At 59.3% G+C, this 21,643-nt stretch overlaps 2 protein-coding genes across 13 annotated transcripts in view; both read left to right on the top strand.

Annotated features, from left to right (window-relative positions):
* The window catches only part of REXO1 (RNA exonuclease 1 homolog), a 33,558-nt gene extending 31,136 nt beyond the window's left edge, over positions 1 to 2,422 (top strand). Inside the window, exons 12-16 of one of the 3 annotated variants that reach the window (XM_031007824.3) lie at positions 334 to 444; positions 853 to 968; positions 1,096 to 1,234; positions 1,320 to 1,440; positions 1,511 to 2,422. In XM_031007824.3, coding sequence (XP_030863684.2) covers positions 334 to 444; positions 853 to 968; positions 1,096 to 1,234; positions 1,320 to 1,440; positions 1,511 to 1,599 — 576 coding nt within the window. In that variant the 3' untranslated portion in view covers positions 1,600 to 2,422. Of the gene's footprint in view, positions 1 to 204; positions 445 to 852; positions 969 to 1,095; positions 1,235 to 1,319 lie in introns of those variants that run through there. The other 2 variants (XM_055371143.2, XM_055371144.2) reach the window with 2 other exon arrangements.
* A 3,089-nt stretch (positions 2,423 to 5,511) lies between these two features.
* The window catches only part of ATP8B3 (ATPase phospholipid transporting 8B3), a 29,612-nt gene continuing 13,480 nt past the window's right edge, over positions 5,512 to 21,643 (top strand). For 4 of the 10 annotated variants that reach the window (XM_055371139.2, XM_055371138.2, XM_055371136.2 and 1 more), the window contains exons 1-16: positions 5,512 to 5,642; positions 5,944 to 6,339; positions 7,145 to 7,206; positions 8,086 to 8,177; positions 9,612 to 9,725; positions 10,675 to 10,773; positions 11,253 to 11,314; positions 11,774 to 11,846; positions 11,985 to 12,055; positions 12,480 to 12,562; positions 15,266 to 15,424; positions 16,055 to 16,143; positions 17,655 to 17,845; positions 17,951 to 18,159; positions 20,989 to 21,020; positions 21,116 to 21,284. In XM_055371139.2, the coding sequence (XP_055227114.1) occupies positions 6,092 to 6,339; positions 7,145 to 7,206; positions 8,086 to 8,177; positions 9,612 to 9,725; positions 10,675 to 10,773; positions 11,253 to 11,314; positions 11,774 to 11,846; positions 11,985 to 12,055; positions 12,480 to 12,562; positions 15,266 to 15,424; positions 16,055 to 16,143; positions 17,655 to 17,845; positions 17,951 to 18,159; positions 20,989 to 21,020; positions 21,116 to 21,284 (1,753 nt within the window). In that variant the 5' untranslated portion in view covers positions 5,512 to 5,642; positions 5,944 to 6,091. Of the gene's footprint in view, positions 5,668 to 5,943; positions 6,340 to 7,144; positions 7,207 to 8,085; positions 8,178 to 9,611; positions 9,726 to 10,674; positions 10,774 to 11,252; positions 11,315 to 11,410; positions 11,586 to 11,773; positions 11,847 to 11,984; positions 12,056 to 12,479; positions 12,563 to 15,265; positions 15,425 to 16,054; positions 16,144 to 17,654; positions 17,846 to 17,950; positions 18,160 to 20,988; positions 21,021 to 21,115; positions 21,285 to 21,643 lie in introns of those variants that run through there. The other 6 variants (XM_055371140.2, XM_055371135.2, XM_055371134.2 and 3 more) reach the window with 5 other exon arrangements.

The following is a 21,643-nucleotide window of genomic DNA, read 5'->3' as shown; positions in this document are numbered from 1 at the left end:
CTTCTGCCTCCCCATCATTGATGTGGGTCTCGGGACACAGCACAGTCCTGGGCTCAGGGTCTGGGCCCCCGGGCAGCCTTTCTTGTGTTACCCAGAGAACGTAGCGCCTGTAGGCCCCAGGCCCTGTCCCTGGCCACTTCCCATCCTGGGAAGCCGTCCTCCCTGTGTCTTCTTGGCAAGCCCCCTTCCCCACCTGCTCACCAGGGTCCCAACCAGTGAATGGGCGTGATGGATGGATAGGATGGTCCCGAAGGGCTCAGAGATGTGCTGCTGCTGCCACCCCCGCCCCCACTGCACCCTGAAGCTGCGCTCACCTGCCTTCTCCACCCCCAGCAACACGTGCAGGATGGCCGGAAGGAGCGCCTTGAGGGCTTCGTGAAGACCTTTGAGAAAGAGCTCTCAGGAGACACCCACCCGGGGATCTACGCCCTGGACTGCGAGATGGTGAGGCTGTTCTCTGCCCAGCGTCGGGTTTAGGACTGGGGAGGACCTGGCCTGGTGCGGCCGCCCCATATGGCCCCATCTGGGCCTGGCTCACCGGCCAGCGCTCAGGGTTTCTCTCGCAGCACCGGTGCCTGTGGCTCCTGCCCTGGACCAACACCCCATACTTCCCAGCAGAGCCAAGCACACCGGGCACTGGGCCCCGGCTCTGCCTGTGAATGGGAGGCAGGAGGGCTTTGGGAAAGGGGGTTGCTGAGGTCACACCCCACTCGGCCTCTCTTGGAAGTCCCACAGAGTCTCTGGCCACTGCCTCTGCCTGGAGGGGCTCTGGAGACCCAAAGAAGGGGCAGGGGAGGGGAGGGAGGGAGGCCGGTGCCTGGGGCACATTTGAGGTGCATCCCTTGCCCGCAGTCCTACACCACATATGGTCTGGAGCTGACGCGCGTCACGGTGGTCGACACGGACGTGCACGTGGTTTATGACACCTTCGTGAAGCCTGACAACGAGATCGTGGACTACAACACCAGGTGTGGCCAGTGCCCTCCAGGAGCCGGGAGCCCTCCCAGCCGCCTCTCCCCAGGGACCCACCCTTCCCGCCCCACCAGCCAGTGCTTCCAGGCTGAGCCCTGGTGCCCCTCCTGCCCGTTCCCCCAGGTTTTCGGGGGTGACGGAGGCTGACCTTGCCGACACAAGTGTCACGCTGCGTGACGTCCAGGCCGTTCTGCTGAGCATGTTCAGCGCTGACACCATCCTCATCGGACACAGCCTGGAGAGCGACCTCCTGGCCCTGAAGGTGCCCTGCCGGCCCGGGTCCCGCGCGGTTCTCCAGCAGGACCTGCGCAGGCCCCACGTGCGCTGATCTCTGCCGCTGCCCACAGGTCATCCACAGCACCGTGGTGGACACGTCTGTGCTCTTCCCCCACCGCCTGGGCCTCCCCTACAAGCGGTCCCTGCGGAACCTCATGGCCGACTACCTCAGACAGATCATCCAGGACAATGGTGAGTGCCGGTGCCTGCCCTGGGGCCGTCCCTGCGCAGGGGCCGAGTGCTCACTGCATCTGCCCCGCAGTGGATGGGCACAGCTCCAGCGAGGACGCCGGCGCCTGCATGCACCTGGTGATCTGGAAGGTTCGAGAAGACGCCAAGACCAAGCGATGACGCCTGCCCGCCTCCCACCCGCCTCTCCTGCCGTCCCGCTGGTCCTTAGCCCCAGGCCTCTTCCAAAACAGTGCAATAAATCTCCGGTAACCCGTCCACCTGGCCGAGGCAGCCCAGAGCAGCGGGATGAGCTGGCGGCCAGAGAACGCCCAGCCCAGCCCAGCCCACCCCCGCTCACGTCCTGCCGCACCCCTCCGCCGGTCCCCACCCTCTGCCCCCCAGCCCTCTGGCGTCTCTAGAAACTGCTGCTGATGGAGACCAGGACAGAGCCCGCCCCCACCCGGCCCGCAGCCCCTCCTGCCCCTCCTGCCAGGCCCTCCCTCCCAGGTGGTGGCCGGCACCTCTGCTCCTCACGTGGGTCGCGGGGCGGGCTTGTCCCAGGTTTGTTTGAGACAGTCTTTTTTTATTTTGTATTGTTATTTTTATTATTTTTAATTTAAACCTGATGACTTGCACAGCATCTTTCCCACCGGGAAGAGCGGGCCTGCTGCCTTCCCTCCTGCGGGGTGGGGGTGGGACAGACCCCAGTGGGGGCCAGGGCCACACTCAGCCCAGTGTGGGCTGGACCCGCCTCTGTGCTCCAGGGGCTGGCCTGTCTTCAGGGGCGTCGGCTTCCACCACTCGCCGCCCCACCCCTGCACTCCGTGACCTCTGAGAACCCAGCTGGCCCCTCGTTAGCCCCAGGGTCTGCCGTCCAGAGGGAGCCCACCGGCCTCCGGACACTGTCTTCCCGCTAGAGCCCCGTCCTCCTCTGCGGGGCTCTCCGGACCCCCTTCCCCCTCACCTCCAGGCAGGGACAGAATAAATGTTTGTATGGATTTTAGATTTTGTGGTGGTCTTGGTCTTGGTGCCTGGTGAGGCCTCTGCATGTGCCCCGGGGAGGCCACTGTCCCTGCAGCCGGGACTGATTCTCTTCCCATCAACGCAGAGAAAACAGCAGTGAAACTTTCCCTCACAAAAGCTGGCCCAGGACTGGCTCCCCCAGGGCTGGGCCACACCTGCTGTGGGGTCCCAGTTCCAGCCCCAGATCATGGGCCACCATCCTGCAGCTTCTAGTGCCTCTCGGACAGTGGGTGGTGTCCCCAGCCCTGTGTGGAGCTGGGCCCTGTGCACAGAGCTGGCTTCCCTCTCTGCCTTGCCCAGAGATAGGGACTGCACACAGATGGGGAGAGGGGATTAAAGAGACTGGGAGCTGCTGCGTGTTGCCCGTCAAAGGATGGAGTGCAGACACGGAAAGTTGCTCCGGCCCTTGCCAGGAAACGCCACACATTGTGTAGTGCACGCACGTCTCGGGCAACTGTGGTTGCATCGGGACCCCATTTGGGAATGGGAGGCCCAGGGGTGTTTAGGCCCCACTTTTTATTGACCTCAAGTAGAAAAAGTGATGAGCCTTGCGGGACAGGACCCAGCAGCTGGGGGCAGGTTGCCTGGAGTGGGTTTCCTGCCACCCTGGTCTTGGGCTTCTGCTAAAGGGCAAGGCCAAGGGCGCAGGTCCCGGGATGAGGACGTGGGGGCCCTCCCCAGAGGACTCCATCCCAAGGCTCCCTTCCCGGTTCTGCGCTCTGCATCTCTCCAGGGCCCTCCTGGGGGACCGTGGTTAGGCCGGGTCCCTCCACCCTCGAGGGCTGTTCTTGTGACTAGTGACTCTCCCACCTCTTCTGTAAAGGAGTTGTTTTCTTTTTCTTCTTTATTTTTGAGACACAGTCTCGCTTTGTCACCCAATCTCAGCTTGCTGCAACCTCTGTCTGCTGAGTAGCTGGGATTATGGCCGTGCCATCACACCTGGCTAATTTCGTATTTTTAGTAGAGATGGGGTTTCACCACGTTGGCCAAGCTGGTCTCGAACTCCTGACCTCAAGTGATCCACCTGCCTCGGCCTCCCAAAGTGTTGGGATTACAGGCATGAGCCACTGTGCCCGGCTCTGTGTTCTAAATAAATGGTGCAGGCGTGTATTCGGTCTGTTTCTGTGCATTCCCATGTGATGTCTGCCTCCCCCTTCCCAGAATGCACCTGGTGCCTCAGGACATAGCCCACGGGGGGTCCCAAGGCTGGCCAGCCCTGGCTTCAGCCCCCAGGGACTCCCTTCAGCTTGTGAAGCCACCTGTTGCCACTGGAGGCTTCAGGGCCTTTGCACAAGTTCCCTGGGCAAGCTCCTGCCCCCAGTAGTGCCCCCTGCGAAGGCTGGGGTGGGGGAATCTGGTCCTCACAGCTGCACCCAACCAGGTCTCTTCTAAAGTTTATGAGAACAGTGTGTTCAAACCCCCAGCCCCGGCTTTTTTTCATAACCACTGAGCAAGCAAGCACAGGGGAAGTGTTGAAGGAATGAAAGGAGAGAAGTCAAACACAGTGGCCTGCCTGCCTGCTTGTGGTCCCAGCTACTCTGGAGGCTGAGGCAGGAGGATCGCTTGAGCCCAGGAGGTGGAGGCTGCAGTGAGCTCTGATCGCACCACTGCACTCCAGCCCGGGTGACACAGTGAGACTCTGTCTCTAAAAAAAGAGAGGTTCCCTGGCAGCCTCCAGGGCCCAGCAGGCTTCCAATTTGGGCTTCCAAAGAAAGAGGGTTTGTGATCACCGAGAGCCCTCAGGTGGTTGCCGCTTTGATGGGGGAGGTGGCCTCCCTATCCCCCTCCACCCATGTTTGCCTCTCCCTTTGGGCCCTCACCCCAGGTAGCCTCACTCTTGGGGGCATTTCATCTTCAGCAGCCCCTCCGCACACACTTTCTGACCCTGGCTCCAGGCCCTATCGCTGGCCTGGACCCGCCCTAGCCTCGTCGCTGAACTCACCCCTGCCACTTCTTCAGTAAGGATCCCTGAGCCCCTGCCACCTGCTGGAAAGAACCCTGCGGGCTTCCGCTTGGCCTTAGGGTGGTCTCAATGGCTATAACCGCCTCTCCCCAGCCTGGTGCTCAGCCCTGCATCTGCGCCTAGGAGGCGCTCGTTGAACGTGTATGGGATGAATGAACGAACCCAGGACACGGATCAGACATGACTTACATAACCGCCGTTACCTGTGGTCCTTCCTCCTGCACTCTGCCACGCTGGCCGCACCAGCCTCAGCCCCGTCAGGTCTGCAAGGCCCATTCCGACCTGACCCAGGCCCACCTTTACAAGAACCCTTCCAACCCCGCCCTGCGGTGCAGGTTCTTTCTGCTTCCTGACCAAGCCCGGCCCGGCCCGGCCCTGCCCTGACACCCTCTTCCCTTTCAGGCTCCGCCCCTGCACTGGCACTGCTCCCTAAGGCCCTCCCAAGGCCCTCTCTGCCTTCTGTCCTGGACCCACCCTGAGCGCCCTCCTACCCTGACCCTGCTCTGCGCGGCCCCGCCTTCCTCCTTTGTCACGCCCCCGATCCCAGCCCCGCCCCTACCTTGACCCTGCTTTGCAAGGCCATGCTCAACCCCGCCTCCCTCTTTGGCCACGCCCCGGGTCCTGGCCCCGCCCCTACTCTGACTCTGCTCAGCGACACCCCCTTTCGGCCCCGCCTTCCTCCTTTGTAACGGCTCCGGATCCCAGCCCCGCCCCTACCATAACACTGCTCCGCAAGGCCATGCTCAACCCCGCTTCCCGCTCTGGCCAAGCCCCTGAGTCCCGGCCCCGCCCCTACTCTGACTTTGCTCAGCGAGACCCCGCTCGGCCACGCCTTCCTTCTAGTCCCTTCCCCAAAGTCCCGGCCCCTCCCCAGGCCCAGGCACTGCTCCCAAGCGTCTTCTATCCTGGCCTGTTCTGCGAGGCTCTGCGAGGCCCCGCCCTTCTGCCGTGACCACGTCCCTGAGGCCTGGCCCCGATCCTGCTCGGCCGTGCTCCGCTCGGCCCCACCCTCGAGGCCCCGCCCCTTCTTAGCCTTGGCCCCACCCACCCCTCCAGGCCCCGCCCCCGGCCCCCTTCCGGGCTCCGAACTGGCTCCACCTTCGCCTTGGCCGGGCCCCGAGGCCCCGCCCCGAGACCCCGCCCCCCGTTTCAGGACCGTTGGCACCGGGCTAACGGTTCCACCACGTCCGCCGCCCTGGACGCCCGCAGCCTGCCCCTCCCTGCCTCTCCTGCGCCGGTGAGCGGCGGGTGCTCCCACTGCTGTGCGTCCCCGGGAGCCCGCGCACCCTCTCTGGGCTCCACCCAGGCTGAGAGCTGGGGTCGTGGCGGCGGGGGTGGAGAGGGCGCCCCTAGAGTTTCGCGCGGTCGGGGCCCCGGGGCGGGTGCAGACAGCCCTGGACTCTGGAGCCCTGTCCAGGGCGGTCCTGTGCCTCTGCGGCTGCGGGAAGACGGGGTGGGGGGCTTCCGAGTAATGGGGCATCCCAGTTAGTGAGGGTGCAGGAAGCCAACGCTGTGTCCGTGTCTGTTTCTGCCCCCAGATACACTTCGAGTGGATTCTGGCCATTTGAGCATTCTCTCCAACTCTCCTATCCCCAGTCTGCCCCCACGGGGGTCTCCCCCACCTCTCCCCCGTCCCACAGCCTAAACCCCTCTTCGCCCTGAACCTCCCTTTTCCTCATGTGGTGAATGGGCACTGGCCCCGCTCAGACTCCCAGGAGCACCAGAGCTGGCCCTGAGCCAAGCCCTGCCCCACCAGGACCTGGGGACACGGGTGACTCAGACGTGACTCAGGAAGGCTCAGGTCCTGCTGGCATCCGCGGAGGTGAGACGGTGATCAGAGCTGGGATGGGAGACTCCCCAGGCAGAGGGGCACCCGAGAGGAGGCACAAGGCCCAGCCTGGCCGGGCTAGGAAGTATGAATGGAGACCAGAAGGGTGAGGACGGGTGCATCGGGTGACCGGAACACAGGGGCAGGGGCTTGGCGGGGAGGGCACTGCTAGAGAGCTGGCAGGTGGGGGGCCAATTGCTGGCGTCTAGGGGTGGTTTGCCCATCCTCACAGGGGGCCAAACCAGGGCCCCCAGTGCAGGGCTAGAGCCAGACCCACATTCCTGAACCTGCTAGTGGAGAAGATTCTGGGATCTTCTGATGATGTCCGTCTGCCTCCATCACCCCCATCAGAGTTTGCTGCCCAGCCTGGGGGGGTGAGGAGGGGAGTGGCCATGCCTGACCCTCATGCTGTGTTTTGAGATATAACATATAGCCCGGGAGTCCCATTCAGTCAGTGAACAGACGACTGAGCCCCTAAGCTGGTACCACATGGGGAGAGGGGCAGGAGGCCGTCAGTGAAACCAGGAGGAGGTGAGAGTGGTCCTTTCAGGAAAAGTGAGGTGTGGGGAGCAGTGGCCAGAGGCTGGCATGGCCAGAGGCTGGCATGGCTGGCGGTAGAGTCCTTCTAGGCTGTACTGGCGGGAGGCGACCAGGGTGGCTGGCAGGGGACACTGGCAGATGGGCTGTTGCAGGTTTGAGGATCATCTTGGGGTCCCCTGGGTCTCAGGATGTCCAAGGCAAGACACACAGCCTATGGCTGGACATTCAGAGCCTGGGGGGGAGGCTGCAGATGAGTGTGGGAGGTAGCATTTGAGAGGGTCGGCCCCTAGGCTGTGAGCTCCTTGAAGACCGAGTGGTGCCCAGCAAGGGCTGGGGTCACTGCTGTGACCCGGGGCCCTTCTCTCCCACAGCCCCACCAGCATGGGCAGCCTCGGCCAGAGAGAAGATCTCCAAGATGAGGACAGGAACTCAGGTGCTGATCCTGGGCGGAGAGGGCGGTGCAGGTGGGAGGGATTACGAAGTTCAGGGCTGGCCAGGCGCGGTGGCTCTCGCCTGTAATCCCGGCACTTTGGGAGGCTGAGGCGGGTGGATCACTTGAGGTCAGGGGTTCGAGAGCCTGGGCAACATGGAGAAACCCCGTTTCTACTAAAAGTACGAAGATTAGCTGGGCGTGGTGGCGTATGCCTGTAATTCCAGCTACTTGGGAGGCTGAGACAGGAGAATCACTTGAACCCAGGAGGTGGAGGTTGCAGTGAGCCGTGATTGTGCTACTGCACTCCAGCCTGGGTGACAGAGCGAGACTCCATCTCGAAAAAAGAAAAAAGTGCAGGGCTGAGGCTGAGACGGGCTGGGGCCCCCAGACCTGCACGTCAGGCCTTGCCTAGGATTCTCATTTGGTTTCTAGTAGTCTCCAACCCTAGTACTGACTGGGTTTGGGGAATTTGGCTCAGGATTTGGGGGCTGCATGCCCAGAAAGATCTGGGCCACCAGCTGGATGTATGGCCTTGGACACCCAAGAGCCCATCACCGAGCCTCAGTTTACCCCCCTCTGTAAAATGTATAGGCCTGAACGGTCTCCCAGGGCCTGTTCTTTGCGTCTCAGGACAGGCCCCTGGCTGGGGGGTGTGGGTGGCCACTCTCGGAATCCACTTGTGCCGGCGCCAACTATGGGCAGGGGTCTGGTAGGTCCCCAGGTGGTGCCTGCTGCCCGACTGTCTGTTTACGGGCTCCAACATCTCGGGCCTCCCCGGTGCCTGGGTCCTGCGGGCCCCATTAGCCCTCCTCCGGGCGGTCATTAGGGGTGTTTGTCCTGGGCCTCGAGCTCCAGCGACGCCCGGCTCTCTCGCTGCAGCATTCACCTGGAAGGTCCAGGCCAACAACCGCGCCTACAACAGGCAGTTCAAGGAGAAGGTGATCCTGTGCTGGCAGAGGAAGAAATACAAGGTGGGCGGCCCCTCCCGTGCCTCCCCGCCCCAGAGGAGCTGCCCTGGGGAATCTATTCCCTCGGGGAATCTATTCCCTCGGGGAATCTATTTTTTGCTCCTCCTGAGTCCTGCCTCTGCTTGTATTTGCTCGATAGTTTTCTTTTTTCTTTTTCTTTTTCTTTTTCTTTTTCTTTTTTTGAGACAGAGTCTCCCTCTGTTGCCCAGGCTGGAGTGCAGTGGCGACATCTCGGCTCACTGCAACCTCCACCTCCGGGGTTCAAGCAATTCTCCTGCCTCAGCCTCCCGAGTAGCTGGGATTACAGGCATGCACCACCACGCCTCACTAATTTTTGTATTTTTAGTAGAGACAGTTTCACAATGTTGGCCAGGCTGGTCTCGAGCTCCTGATCTCAGGTGATCCACCCACCCCGGCCTCCCAAAGTGCTGGGATTACAGGCCACTGTGCCCAGCCTCTTTTTTCTTTTTTCTGTTTTGTTTTAAGATGGAGTCTCGCTCTGTCGCCCAGGCTGGAATGCAGTGGCGAGATCTCGGCTCACTGCAACCTCCGCCTCCCGGGTTCAAGTGATTCTCCTGCCTGAGACTCCCGAGTAGCTGGGATTACAGGCGCCCACCACCACGCCCGGCTAATTTTTTGCATCTTTAGTAGAGATGGGGTTTCGTCATGTTGGCCAGGCTGGTCTGGAACTCCTGACCTCAAGTGATCCACCCACCTTGACCTCCCGAAATGCTGGGATTACAGGGATGGGCCACCATGTCTGGCCGATATTTTTATTTTCATCTCGAGGACCGAACCGCCCGTCCTAACCAAATCACTGGTTTGGCACAAGAGTTCTGTGTGTCTCATTTGCCCTGTCCCAGTGCACGTGAGGGTCAGTTAATACCCAACCTGAAAGTACAATGTGTCCATCGGGGCCCTACCTGAAATCCTCTTGGGTGTCTTGCTTTGGGAAATGCCGGTCACAGCTCGATGAGTCTTTGCACTCAGTAGAAGCTCGATTAACGCTGGCTCCAGGCTTTTACATTACTGAGCAGGTGCTCAGTAAATGCTGGCCTGAGGCCTTGCATTCAGCAGGTGCTCAGTAAATGCTGGCCTGAGGCCTTGCATTCAGCAGGTGCTCAGTAAATGCTGGCCTGAGGCCTTGCATTCAGCAGGTGCTCAGTAAATGCTGCCCTGAGGCCTTGCATTCAGCAGGTGCTCAGTAAATGCTGCCCTGAGGCCTTGCATTCAGCAGGTGCTCAGTAAATGCTGCCCTGAGGCCTTGCATTCAGCAGGTGCTCAGTAACTGCTGGCTCAGTAAGTGCTTAATGAATGGTGTCCCATAGCCCAGAGGATGCTGGGCGAGGCCAAGTGAGGCAGGTCTGGCCTCGGGCACCCCCATCCCCTGGCCTGGACGGCACCCCCCTGCCAGGCAGCCCGCGGCTCTCGTTCCAGACCAACGTCATCCGCACGGCCAAGTACAGCTTCTTCTCGTTCCTGCCGCTGAACCTGTACGAGCAGTTCCACCGCGTGTCCAACCTGTTCTTCCTCCTCATCATCATCCTGCAGGTGAGGCGCGTTGCCTCCTCCAGGAAGTCCCCCCTAGCCACCTGGCAGCATCGATGTGTTTGTCTGTTTGATGGGTGGGTTCACGTTCCACTCCCCAAGGACCCTCAGCGCTGAGTCCCTACTACCCTGCCCAGGGCCTGGCACACAAGAGGCGCTCAATACATGCTGAATGACGAAGGTGGATGGATGCACCTTCCAGGTCTGATGACGGCACCCTCTCCACGCCCCGCTGGTTCCTGCTGGGCAGGGCTGGGCATCGGGAGGCATAGCTGTTTCCCAGCCTAAACGGCCTCGGCCACGCAGCTCCCCTGGCCCCCGCCCTCCTAGCTGACCTCAGAGGCGAAGGGGAAGGAGGAGCCCAGAGCATGTTCTCAGGACCTGTGGAGCCACTTCCTGGTACCTGGGTGGTCCAGGCCAGCGTGGGGCCGGCATCCGGCCGGGGGCGCTGTTTTCAGAGCACCCAGTCTCACCCAACATCTCCTTTCTGTTCTGGATGGAGAGGTTCTCCTTTCATCCATCGAGTCATTCAGCATTAATGGAGTACCTACTGTGTGCAGGCCACTGGCCGGGTGCCAGGGTGGGGGGTGGTGGAGCTCACACCTGCAGGGTGACCTGGGGAAGCAGGGACATGGGAGGGAGGGGGAGCAGTGGCGGCCAAGCTTGGGGCTGGGGGCAGCTCCCTGGAGAAGGCACCGTGGGAGCTGGGCTTGGACGGGAGAAGAGGAGTTTGCTGGGGAGACGAGGCGTGTGGGAGAAGTTCCAGGCAGGTGGAGGGATGCCGGGGGGTTTGTCCCGAGGGCTGGGGGTTGCGGGAGATGGCTGGACCCCGCTCAAGGTGGCCAGCAGATGCGTCACGTGGTGTCAAGTGCGGGGCTAGGTCGGCTCGGTGGAAGGGCAGGGGACGGGGGAGTGGGCTGGTGTGACCCTTCCTGTGGCCCCCTCACGTCAGAGCATTCCCGACATCTCCACGCTGCCCTGGTTCTCGCTCAGTACCCCTATGGTCTGCCTCCTCTTCATCCGTGCCACCCGGGACCTGGTGGACGACATGGTGAGTGCTGTTGGATGCAGCTGCCTGGGGGAGGGAGCGGGGCTGGTGGGGGTGGTCTCTTGATCCCTGGGCGAGAGTGGGAGGAGGGCTGGGCTTCCTGGAGCATTAGGGGAACGTGGGCCTGGGAGCCTCAGCTGCTGGGGCTACATTGTCCTTATCCGCTAGCACCCACACTGGGCAGGTGCCGCTGGTGGCGTTGGCTCTGTTGGTGCGTGGTTTTGGGGCCATTGAGCTTTGGTTGGGGGGTGGTCTGGCAGGCACACTAGGTGGTGGGCAGCACGCCTGTCTTCGCCCCGCCAATAGCAGTGGGTCCAGTGGCCCCCACGTCCGGGATCCCTGAGCAGACACAATGTGGCGTGGGGCCAGCAGACAGGGACCCCGTGTTGTGGGCGGGCACTGCTGGGCTGCGGTGCGGCAGCGGCCTGGGCGGGGGCAGGAGAGGCTGGATGGTCTCTCTGATCCTTTCCCTCCTGGCCCAGGGGAGACACAAGAGTGACAGAGCCATCAACAACAGACCCTGCCAGATTCTGATGGGGAAGAGGTGAGGCTGGGGCTGCAGCTGGGGATCCGCGGGGACATGGGGGCTCCGGCCCAGCAGGGTCATCGGCCTCGGCAAGTGTCCATCACCTTCCGTGCTCCCCGATCTCCCTGCTGGTTGAGTCCGACAGGAACCGGGCCTGCATTCATTAGGCGTTTGGCCGGGATGAGGACAGAGGCCGAGGCCCTGATGGCGAACCCTTGCAGAGCTTAGGGCTCGGGCGATGGGGAGGACAAGGAAAGTCTGAAGAGGACGTGGGTGCAGGACCCTGGAGGTCATTGGGTGGGAGCGTGGACCCGCGGGGAGTGGGGTGGGAGCCCGGGGAAGGCTTCCTAAGGGGGCAAAGGCCCGGAGGTGGGGACTGCAGCTGCGGGCCCCCCGTCATCCCGTGCCTCTGGTCTCCCGGTGTGGGGAGGGTCGGCAGAGGGAGGGGGCCTCCTTCATAACCCCCTCTCCCCGCAGCTTCAAGCAGAAGAAATGGCAGGATCTGTGTGTGGGGGATGTGGTCTGTCTCCGCAAGGACAACATTGTCCCAGTGAGCTGGGGTTGACCCCGAGGTCCCAGAACCACGCGCCCCCTCACCGAGAGCGCCCCTCCCAGGGTGGGGAGGGCTGCCGCGCCCCCAATTTGTCTTGCATCCCCTCTTGCAACGCTGCCCCCCACTCCACCCCAGGCCGACATGCTCTTGCTGGCCAGCACGGAGCCCAGCAGCCTGTGCTATGTGGAGACGGTGGACATTGACGGGTGAGGAGCTGTGGCATCGCTGGGGACCCTGGGGGGTGGGGAGCATGGCCCGGAGGAGCCCCCTTCCCCAGTCACCAAGGAGGCGGCCAGCCAAGGTCGCTCAGAGACTTTGGTCACTCACCCCATGAGTGTCTGAGGGGTGGGTGCTGCCAGGCACTGAGGGGAGGAAGACGCCCACCCTCCCCATTGTTTCCATTGTGTGCATACGGGCAGGAGGCCCTAGGCCCTGGCCTCAGCACTTTGCAAATGTGCTGTGTGGCCTTGGGCAAGGCCTTCTCCCTCTCTGGGCCTCAGCCATCTGACTGGCAGCTGGCAAACTAGTAGGTGCTCAGTGAAAATGTTTGAGTGACTCCAGAAGGGGTCTGGGGGCTCCTCGAAGCATCCATCAACTCCACTTTCACCTCCCTCCTCTCCTCGTCACCAGGGAGACCAACCTGAAGTTCAGACAGGCCCTGATGGTCACCCACAAAGAACTGGCCACTATAAAGAAGATGGCGTCCTTTCAAGGTGAGAGGTGTTGAGCAGGGAGTCACGTCCCTCGAATCTGTAAAAGTTAAAAGTCAGGGTATTTTGTTGTTGTTATTACTGTTTTTAAAACAAGGTGCTGGCCAGGCCCAGTGGCTCACGCCTGGAATCCCAGCACTTTGGGAGGCTGAGGCAGGAGAATCACTTTAGCCCAGGAATTGAAGACCAGCCTGGACAACATAACGAGACCCCATCTCTACAAAAATAAAACAAGTAGCTGGGCGTGGTGGCACGTGCCGGTGGTCCCAGCTACTTGGGAGGCTGAGGGGGAGGCTCGCTTGAGCTCAGGGAGGCTGAGGCTGCAGTGAGCTGGGATCACATCACTGCACTCGGCCTGGGCAGCAGAGTGAGACCCCTGTGTCAAAACCAAAACTAAAGTGCTACATTCTATTCAGTGTAAAATTTAACCATAACACAGTCATGTTTGGTTGTTTCATTGAAAAGGCACCTGCGTGCATGGGCTGGCAATTCCTGTGGTGGGAAGGCCTCTGAGAACAGAGTGCTGACACCTCCAATGCCTGGCTGTTTCTTTTTCTTTTTTTGAGACGGAGTTTCTCTCTTGTCTCCCAGGCTGGAGTGCAGTGGTGCGATCTTGGCTCACTGCAACCTCTGCCTCCCAGGTTCAAGTGTTTCTCCTGCCTCAGCCTCCTGAGTAGCTGGGATTACAGGTGTGTGCCACCACTCCCAGCTAATTTTTGTATTTTTAGTAGAGACGGGGTTTCTTTTTTCTTTTTTTTTTTTGAGACAGAGTCTCGCTCTGTTGCCCAGGCTGGAGTGCAGTGGTGCAATCTTGGCTCACTGCAAGCTCCGCCTCCTGGGTTCACGCCATTCTCCTGCCTCAGCCTTCCGAGTAGCTGGGACTACAGGCGCCCACCACCAGGCTGGCTAATTTTTTGTATTTTTAGTAGAGACGGGGTTTCACCGTGTTAGCCAGGATGGTCTCGATCTCCTGACCTTGTGATCCACCCACCTCGGCTTCCCAAAGTGCTGGGATTACAGGCGTGAGCCACCGCACCCGGCTGAGACGGGGTTTCATCATATCGGTCAGGCTGGTCTTGAACTCCTCACCTCAGGTGATCCGCCCACCTTGGCTTCCCAAAGTTCTGGGGTGACAGGTGTGAGCCACCACACCCGGCCTGCTTGACTGTTTCTTATTTTCCACCTGGAGATGTTTCACACGTGATGTGGAAACAGTTACTCTTTGCTGCAGCCCAGCCTGGGGGTACAGTTTTGTTTGGTTTTCTTATCTTATTGTGAAGGAAAGTCACTCTAATTGGTTTGAGGACAGAATCTTTTCCTTGCTCCTGACACCCAAAGAGGTTTTCCCCATCTGTCTGTGATATCTGGGGAAAGGCTTAGCCCTGGTGGAGGGGGCCACACCCATTCTCTCTAATTTCCCTGACAGTCCCAGAACTCGGCTAAAGGTTCCTTTTTTTTTTTTTTTTTTTGAGACGGAGTCTCGCTCTTGTTGCCCAGGCTGGAGTGCAGTGGTGCGATCTTGGTTCACGGCAACCTCCGCCTCCCGGGTTCAAGCGATTCTCCTGCCTCAGCCTCCCGAGCAGCTGGGATCCCAGGCGCCCGCCACCACGCCCGGCTAATTTTGTATTTTCAGTAGAGACAGGGTTTCACCATGTTGGTGAGGCTGGTCTCGAACTCCTGACCTCAGGTGATCCACCCGCCTCGGCCTCTGAAATTGCTGGGATGACAGGCGTAGCCACCGCACCTGGCCGGCTTCCTTCTTTAACACCACTGGGACACAGAATCATAGACAGGCAGCGACTCTTCCTCTAGCATTTCCTCCCGGGCTGAGCAAGGAGGCTTTTGTGGGCCCTGGCCTCGTCCATCTGCCCCAGCATTCTCACTGGGCATAGACCCATTTTTCAGAGGAAGACACTGAGGTTCAGAGAGGTGGCCTGAGGTGTGGGCTTGCCCCGTGGTTCTCTGCCCTCTGGCCGTCCCACCATGAGCGTCTCCGATTCCTACATCCAGGATGGAGTCAGTCTCCCCATCCCTAAGACACGATGGGGAGGCAGGTGAGGACCCTTCAGGAACCCTGTGGCCCCTCTCTCTTCTGGGGTCCCAACCCATGCCCCATTGTCATTTTAACCCTCACTGAATGCTGCCCCGGGCCAGTCTGTGCAGTTCTCCAATGAAGTGAGGCCATTGCAGGGTGTTGGTGGACAGGCCCCGGCACCCAACAGGAGGCTCATCGATCAGGCGTCCCTTCTCCTCTTCCCTCTTGACACATTTGTTGAGCACCTACTGCATGCAGGTGCTGGGCCGTGCCCTGGGGTCAGAGTGTGGCCGAGATGAGGCTGGCACCAGTTCTCATGGAGTTCACAGGCATTAACAATAGCTTTGCACAAATAAATGTCTCATCACATGCTGGGATCAGAACCATGAGAGAGGGAGCTAGGAGCTAGGAGGGGCTGATCTGGCTGTAGGATCAGGGAAGTGTGAGTCCCCGTGGAAGGAACAGCCTGCCCAAAGTCCCTGAGGCCAGGTGGGGACAGGAAGGCTTTGGAGCCTTCCTGAGGCAGCCCAGTGCTGGGGCACCATAGGGCAAGTTTGGGGCACAGAGGGGCTCGTGAGGGTGGCCGGAATGTTCTCACCTGCACCCGGTGCAGGGAACCTGGGGAGGAGGGCCTGAGCCCACTGACCCACTGACCACCTGGCCGCCCACAGGCACAGTGACGTGTGAGGCGCCTAACAGTCGGATGCACCACTTCGTGGGGTGCCTGGAATGGAATGACAAGAAATACTCCCTGGACATTGGCAACCTCCTCCTCCGAGGCTGCAGGATTCGCAACACAGACACCTGCTATGGACTGGTCATTTATGCTGGTACGGCTGCTCCAGGGTCCTGGAGTGGGAGCTGTACTGATGGGAGCGTGGTAGATGGATGTGGGGATGGGTGGGTGGGTAGGTGGGTGGATGGATGTGTGAGAGGATGAGTGCATGGATGGATAGACAAATAGATGGGCAGATGGGTGGGTGGATGGATGTGGGGATGGGTGGGTGGGTGGATGGGTGAGTGTTGGGTGGGTGGGTGGATGAGTGAGTGGGTGATGGGTGGGTGGGTGGGTGGATGAGTGGGGGGGTGAGTGGATGGGTGAGTGATGGGTGGATGGGTAGGTGGGTGGATGAGTGGGGGGGTGGGTGGATGAGTGGGGGGGTGGGTGGATGGGTGAGTGAGGGGTGGATGGGTGGGTGGGTGGGTGGATGAGTGGGGGGGTGAGTGGATGGGTGAGTGATGGGTGGATGGGTAGGTGGGTGGATGAGTGGGGGGGTGGGTGGATGAGTGGGGGGGTGGGTGGATGGGTGAGTGATGGGTGGATGGGTAGGTGGGTGGATGAGTGGGGGGGTGGGTGGATGGGTGAGTGATGGTGGGTGAGGGGTGGATGGGGGGGTGGGTGGATGAGTGAGTGGGTGATGGGTGGATGGGTGGGTGGATAGATGGATACATGTTTGCAGGTTTTGACACAAAAATTATGAAGAACTGTGGCAAGATCCATTTGAAGAGAACCAAGCTGGACCTCCTGATGAACAAGCTGGTGGTTGTGGTGAGCTGCCAACAAGTGCCCCTGCCCCAGGAACACAGAGGAGTGCAGGGTCAGGGATGTCATCTTCCAGGCCTCAGTTTCCTTCTTCTGCAAAATGTGCGGCCTGATCCTGTGGGCAGGTCTTTGGGCCAGAAAATCTTTCATTAAAGTAATTTTTTAAAAAAGTTTTCTAAAATAATTATGTATTTATTTATTTTTTAGAGATGGAGTCTCGCTCTGTCACCAGGCAGGAGTGCAGTGGCGTGATCTTGGCTCACTGCAACCTCTGCCTCCCGGGTTCAAGCAAGTCTCCTGCCTCAGCCTCTCGAGTAGCTGGGACTATAGGTGCACACCGCCACGCCTGGCTAATTTTTTTGTATTTTAGTAGAGACGGAGTTTTACCATGTTGCCCAGGCTGGTCTCGAACTCCTGAGCTCAAGCAATCCGCCCTCCTCAGCCTCCCAAAGTGCTAGGATTACAGGCATGAGCCACCGTGCCTGGCCAAAATAAATATATTTTTAGGCTGGGTGAGATGGCTCATGCCCGTAATCCCAGCACGTTCTGGGGCCGAGGTGGGTGAATCACCTGAGGTTGGGAGTTCGAGACCAGCCTGAACAACATGATGAAACCCCATTTCTACAGAAAATCTAAAATTAGCTGGGCATGGTGGCTCACACCTGTAATCCCAGCTACTTGGGAGGCTGAGGCAGGAGAATCACTTGAACCCTGGAGGTGGAGGTTGCAGTGAGCTGAGATTGCGCCACTACACTCCAGCCTGGACAACTGAGCAAGACTCTGTCTCAATAAATAAATAAATAAATAAAAATACAAATAAATAAATGTTTTTCGGCTGGGTGCAGTGGCTCACACCTGTAATCCTAGCACTTTGGGAAGCCGAGGTGGGCGGATCACGAGGTCAGGAGATCGAGACCATCCTGGCTAACACGGTGAAACCCCGTCTCTACTAAAAATACAAAAAATTAGCCGGGCGTGGTGGTGGGCGCCTATAGTCCCAGGTACTTGGGAGGCTGAGGCAGGAGAATGGCATGAACCTGGGAGGCGGAGCTTGCAGTGAGCCAAGATCGCGCCACTGCACTCCAGACTGGGAGAGAGAGCGAGACTCTGTCTCAAAAATAAATAAATAAATAAATAAATAAATAAATGTTTTTCTATCTCACTCTATTGCCCAGGATGGAGTGCAGTGGCGCCATGATATCTCACTGCAGCCTCCTGGGCTCAAGCGATCCTCTGGCCTCAGCCTTCTGAGCAGCTGAGACTACAGGTGTGCGCCACCATGCCTGACTAATTTATTTTTTAAGTTTTTCGTCGAGATGAGGTCTCACTTTGTTGCCCAGGCTGGTCTTGAACTCCTGACGTCAAGCCATCCGCCTGCCTTAGCCTCCTGAAGTGCCGAGATTACAGGCGTGAGCCACTGTGCCCAGCCCCAGCCTTATCTTTGTGTTTACCCCATCCTGATGGCAGAGTGGGGGACCCCCGCCCCCCTCACCCACCCTGTCGCGTCTGCCTTCCAGATCTTCATCTCCGTGGTGCTTGTCTGCCTGGTGTTGGCCTTTGGCTTCGGTTTCTCGGTCAAAGAACTCAAAGACCACCACTACTACCTCTCGGGGGTGCGTGGGAGCAGCGTGGCCGCAGAGTCCTTCTTCGTCTTCTGGAGCTTCCTCATCCTGCTCAGCGTCACCATCCCGATGTCCATGTTCATCCTGTGAGTCCCCGCCAGCCGCGTCCCCGGTGCAAACGCGGAACGGGGAGGCATGGGGGGATGGCACACAGCAGGCGGGGCTGACCGTGACCCCGAGTGCCTCTGCAGGTCCGAGTTCATCTACCTGGGGAACAGCGTCTTCATTGACTGGGACGTGCAGATGTACTACAAGCCGCAGGACGTGCCTGCCAAGGCCCGCAGCACCAGCCTCAACGACCATCTGGGCCAGGTGGAATACATCTTCTCGGACAAGACGGGCACGCTCACGCAGAACATCTTGACCTTCAACAAGTGCTGCATCAACGGCCGCGTCTACGGTGCGGCCCCGACACCTGAGCTCCCACCTGGGTCCTCGATCTTCAAGGGGCTCTGGGTGCCTGAGGACCAGAGCCACGTCTGGCCCCATGCCCAGCACCCCCGCCCGAATCTGAACCAGGGAACCGTAGCCAGATGGCCTGGTTTCCTTTGGAGGGGGCCAGCAAACTTTTTTTTTTTTTTTTTGAGGCAGAGTCTCACTCTGTCTACCCAGGCAGGAATGCAGTGGTGCAATCTTGGCTCACTGCAATCTCCACCTCCCAGGTTCAAGCGATTCTCCTGGCTCAGCCTCCCGAGTAGCTGGGATTACAGGCACCTGCCACCACACCTAATTTTTTTGTATTTTTAGCAGAGATGGGGTTTCACCATGTCGGCCATGCTGGTCTCGAACTCCTGGCCTCCGGCGATCCACCTGCCCTGGCCTCCCAAAGTGCTGGGATTACAGGCGTGAGCCACCATGCCCGGCCGACTTTTTTTTTTTTTTTTCTCTCTCTGAGACGGAGTTTTGCTCTCGTTGCCCAGGCTGGAGTGCAGTGGTGCGATCTCGGCTTACTGAAACCTCCGCCTCCTGGGTTGATTCTCCCGCCTCAGCCTCCCAAGTAGCTGGGATTACAGTTGCGTGCCACCCTGCCTGGCTAATTTTTGTATTTTTTTTTTCAGTAGAGACGGGGTTTCACCCTGTTTCCCAGGCTGGTCTCGAACTCCTGACTTCAGGTGATCTGCCTGCCTCAGCCTCCAAAATATTGGCATTGCAGGCATGAGCCACCACACCTAGCCAAACTTTTAAACAGTATGTATTTATTTATTTTTTGAGATGGGGTCTTGCTCTGCCACCCAGGCTGGAATGCAGTGGTGCAATCATAGCTTATTGCAGCCTCGAATTCCGGGGCTCAAGCAATCCTCCCACTTCAGCTTCCCAAGTAGCCGGGACTACAGGAGAGTGCCACCTTACCCAGCTTATTTTTGTATTTTTTGTCAAGACAGGGTATCCCTATGTTGCCCAGGCTGGTCTTGAACTCCTGGGCTTAAGCGATCTGCCTGCCTTCGCTTCTCAAAGCACTGGAATTACAGATGTGAGCCACCACACCCGGCCACTGCTCTTCTTTTGACTTTCACAAGCCTTTATTTGTGGATGCTGAAATTCGAATTGCTGAGTATTTCTCAGATCACAAAATAAAACAGTTTTGTTTGTTTGTTTTTTGTTTTTTTTTTTGAGACAGAGTCTCGCTCTGTCGCCCAGGCTGGAGTGCAGTGGCGCGATCTCGGCTCACTGCAAGCTCTGCCTCCCGGGTTCACGCCATTCTCCTGCCTCAGCCTCCCGAGTAGCTGGGACTGCAGGTGCCCGCCACCACGCCCGGCTAATTTTTTGTATTTTTAGTAGAGACATGGTTTCACCGTGTTAGCCAGGATGGTCTCGATCTCCTGACCTCGTGATCTGCCTGCCTCAGCCTCCCAAAGTGCTGGGATTACAGGCGTGAGCCACCGCGCCCGGCCACAAAACAGTATTAGTATTATTCTAGTCATTTTTTTTCCTGACCATTAAAAATCCAAAAACAATTCTTAGCTCGCAGGCCGTATAAAAATTGATGATGTGGTGGGGTGTAGTTTGACAGCCCCTGGTCTAATTTATAACCAGGGCACGTGGTTTGGACTGGGTCATAATTTAGTGTAGTGAGAAGTCCCCAAGAAATGGTTCAAGTTCAGCTATAGAAAAATGGGCCCGAGGTTGAGGCGGGTGGATCACCTGGGGTCAGGAGTTCGAGAGCAGCCTGGCCAACATGACGAAACCCCGTCTCTACTAAAAATACAAAAATTAGCCAGGCATGGTGGCACGCACCTGTAGTCCCAGCTACTCAGGAGGCTGAGGCAGGAGAACTGCTTGAACCCAGAGGTGGAGGTTGCAGCGAGCCAAGGTCATGCCACTGCACTCCAGCAGCCTGGGTGATAGAGAGAGACTCCATCACACACACACACACACACAAAAGACACCACAAAGGGGTGGCATGCACCTGTTGCCCCAGCAACTTGGAAGGCTGAAGAGGGAAGATGTCTTGAGCCCGGGAGGTTGAGGCTGCAGTGAGCTATGATCGCACCACTGCACTCCAGCCTGGGCCACAGAGTACGACCCCATCTCTAAGAACAACAAAGCATAAAAAGTGGCTGGGTGCAGTGGCTACGCCTGTAATCCCAGCACTTTGGGAGGCTGAGGCGGGCGGATCACTGGAGGTCAGGAGTTTGAGACCAGCCTGGCCAACATGGTGAAACTCCATCTCTACTAAAAATACAAAAATGAGCCAGGCGTGGTGACATGAGCCTGTAATCCCAGCTACTCGGGAGGCTGAGACAGGAGAATCACTTGAACCCAGGAGGCTGAGGTTGCAGTGAGCTGAGCTTGTGCCACTGCACTCCAGTCTGGGCGACAGAGCAGGACTCTGTCTCAAAAATAAAAATAAATAAAAATAAAAAAGAACAAAAACCCCAGGAGGAGGAAACAAAATGTGTCCCACGGATGGGGCTGCATCCCGCTCCAGGCTGTCCTTTTGGGGTCCCTGGGAGACGGGACGGGGCCACATCCTGCTCCAGGCTGTCCTTTTGGGGTCCCTGGGAGACGGGATGGGTGTGCTCCCCTCTTCCCCGCTTTCTGCAGGTGGTGGAAACCAAGGTCAGCTTTCGCCCCAAGATTGCTCGGGGTGTCGGTTCCAGGGCCGCAGGCCTGGCTTGTGTGGCTGCACCCAGTGGCCCCCGGAAGCCTGAAACTAGGGGTCAGGGGCTATGGGATCCCGAATGGGGGGCCTGTGGGAGCTGAAGCAGGAAGCTGTGTCTTTCCCCAGGGCCGGATTCAGAGACCACGACCCGACCTAAGGTGAGCCTGCCTGGCCTGCAGCGCGGGACGGTGAGGGGGATGGGGCACGGGGAGTGGCCCGCCCACAGCCGGCCCGTGCCCCCCGCCACCCCCAGGAGAACCCCTACCTCTGGAACAAGTTCGCCGACGGGAAGCTGCTCTTCCACAACGCGGCCCTGCTGCACCTCGTGCGGACCAACAGGGACGAGGCCGTGCGGGAGTTCTGGCGCCTGCTGGCCATCTGCCACACGGTGATGGTGCGGGAGAGCCACCGTGAGTGCCCAGGTGCGCCCACCCACCTCCTCATCTCTGAGGCCGCTCAGCCCCCGGGGCACGGCAGTGTCCCCAGCCCCACGGCTCACCCGGCCCATCTTCCAGGGCTTTCACCTGGCTTAGGGGGCGCTGAGGCCGGTGACCCCAGCCCCACCTCGAGGGCGTCCGGGCCTGGAGCCCAGACAGTGCTGACAAGTATCGTGGCGGGAGGGCGGACGTGTCATCGTCAGGGCTAAAGGATGTCCAGGCCTGCGGTCGGTGCCCGAGGATCTGTTGTTGAGCGGGAAGGTCATCTAGTCTCAAGTGCTCACCTCCATGCATTGGGTTGTACAGGCGGGGGTCCCTGGCCACCATCAATAAAGGTGTAGCCC

Source organism: Gorilla gorilla, chromosome 20, assembly GCF_029281585.2.
Source record: "Gorilla gorilla gorilla isolate KB3781 chromosome 20, NHGRI_mGorGor1-v2.1_pri, whole genome shotgun sequence".
NCBI lineage: Eukaryota > Metazoa > Chordata > Mammalia > Primates > Hominidae > Gorilla > Gorilla gorilla.
The sequence above is the reverse complement of the archived record's forward strand: the minus strand, read 5'-3'. Positions and strand labels throughout refer to the sequence as shown.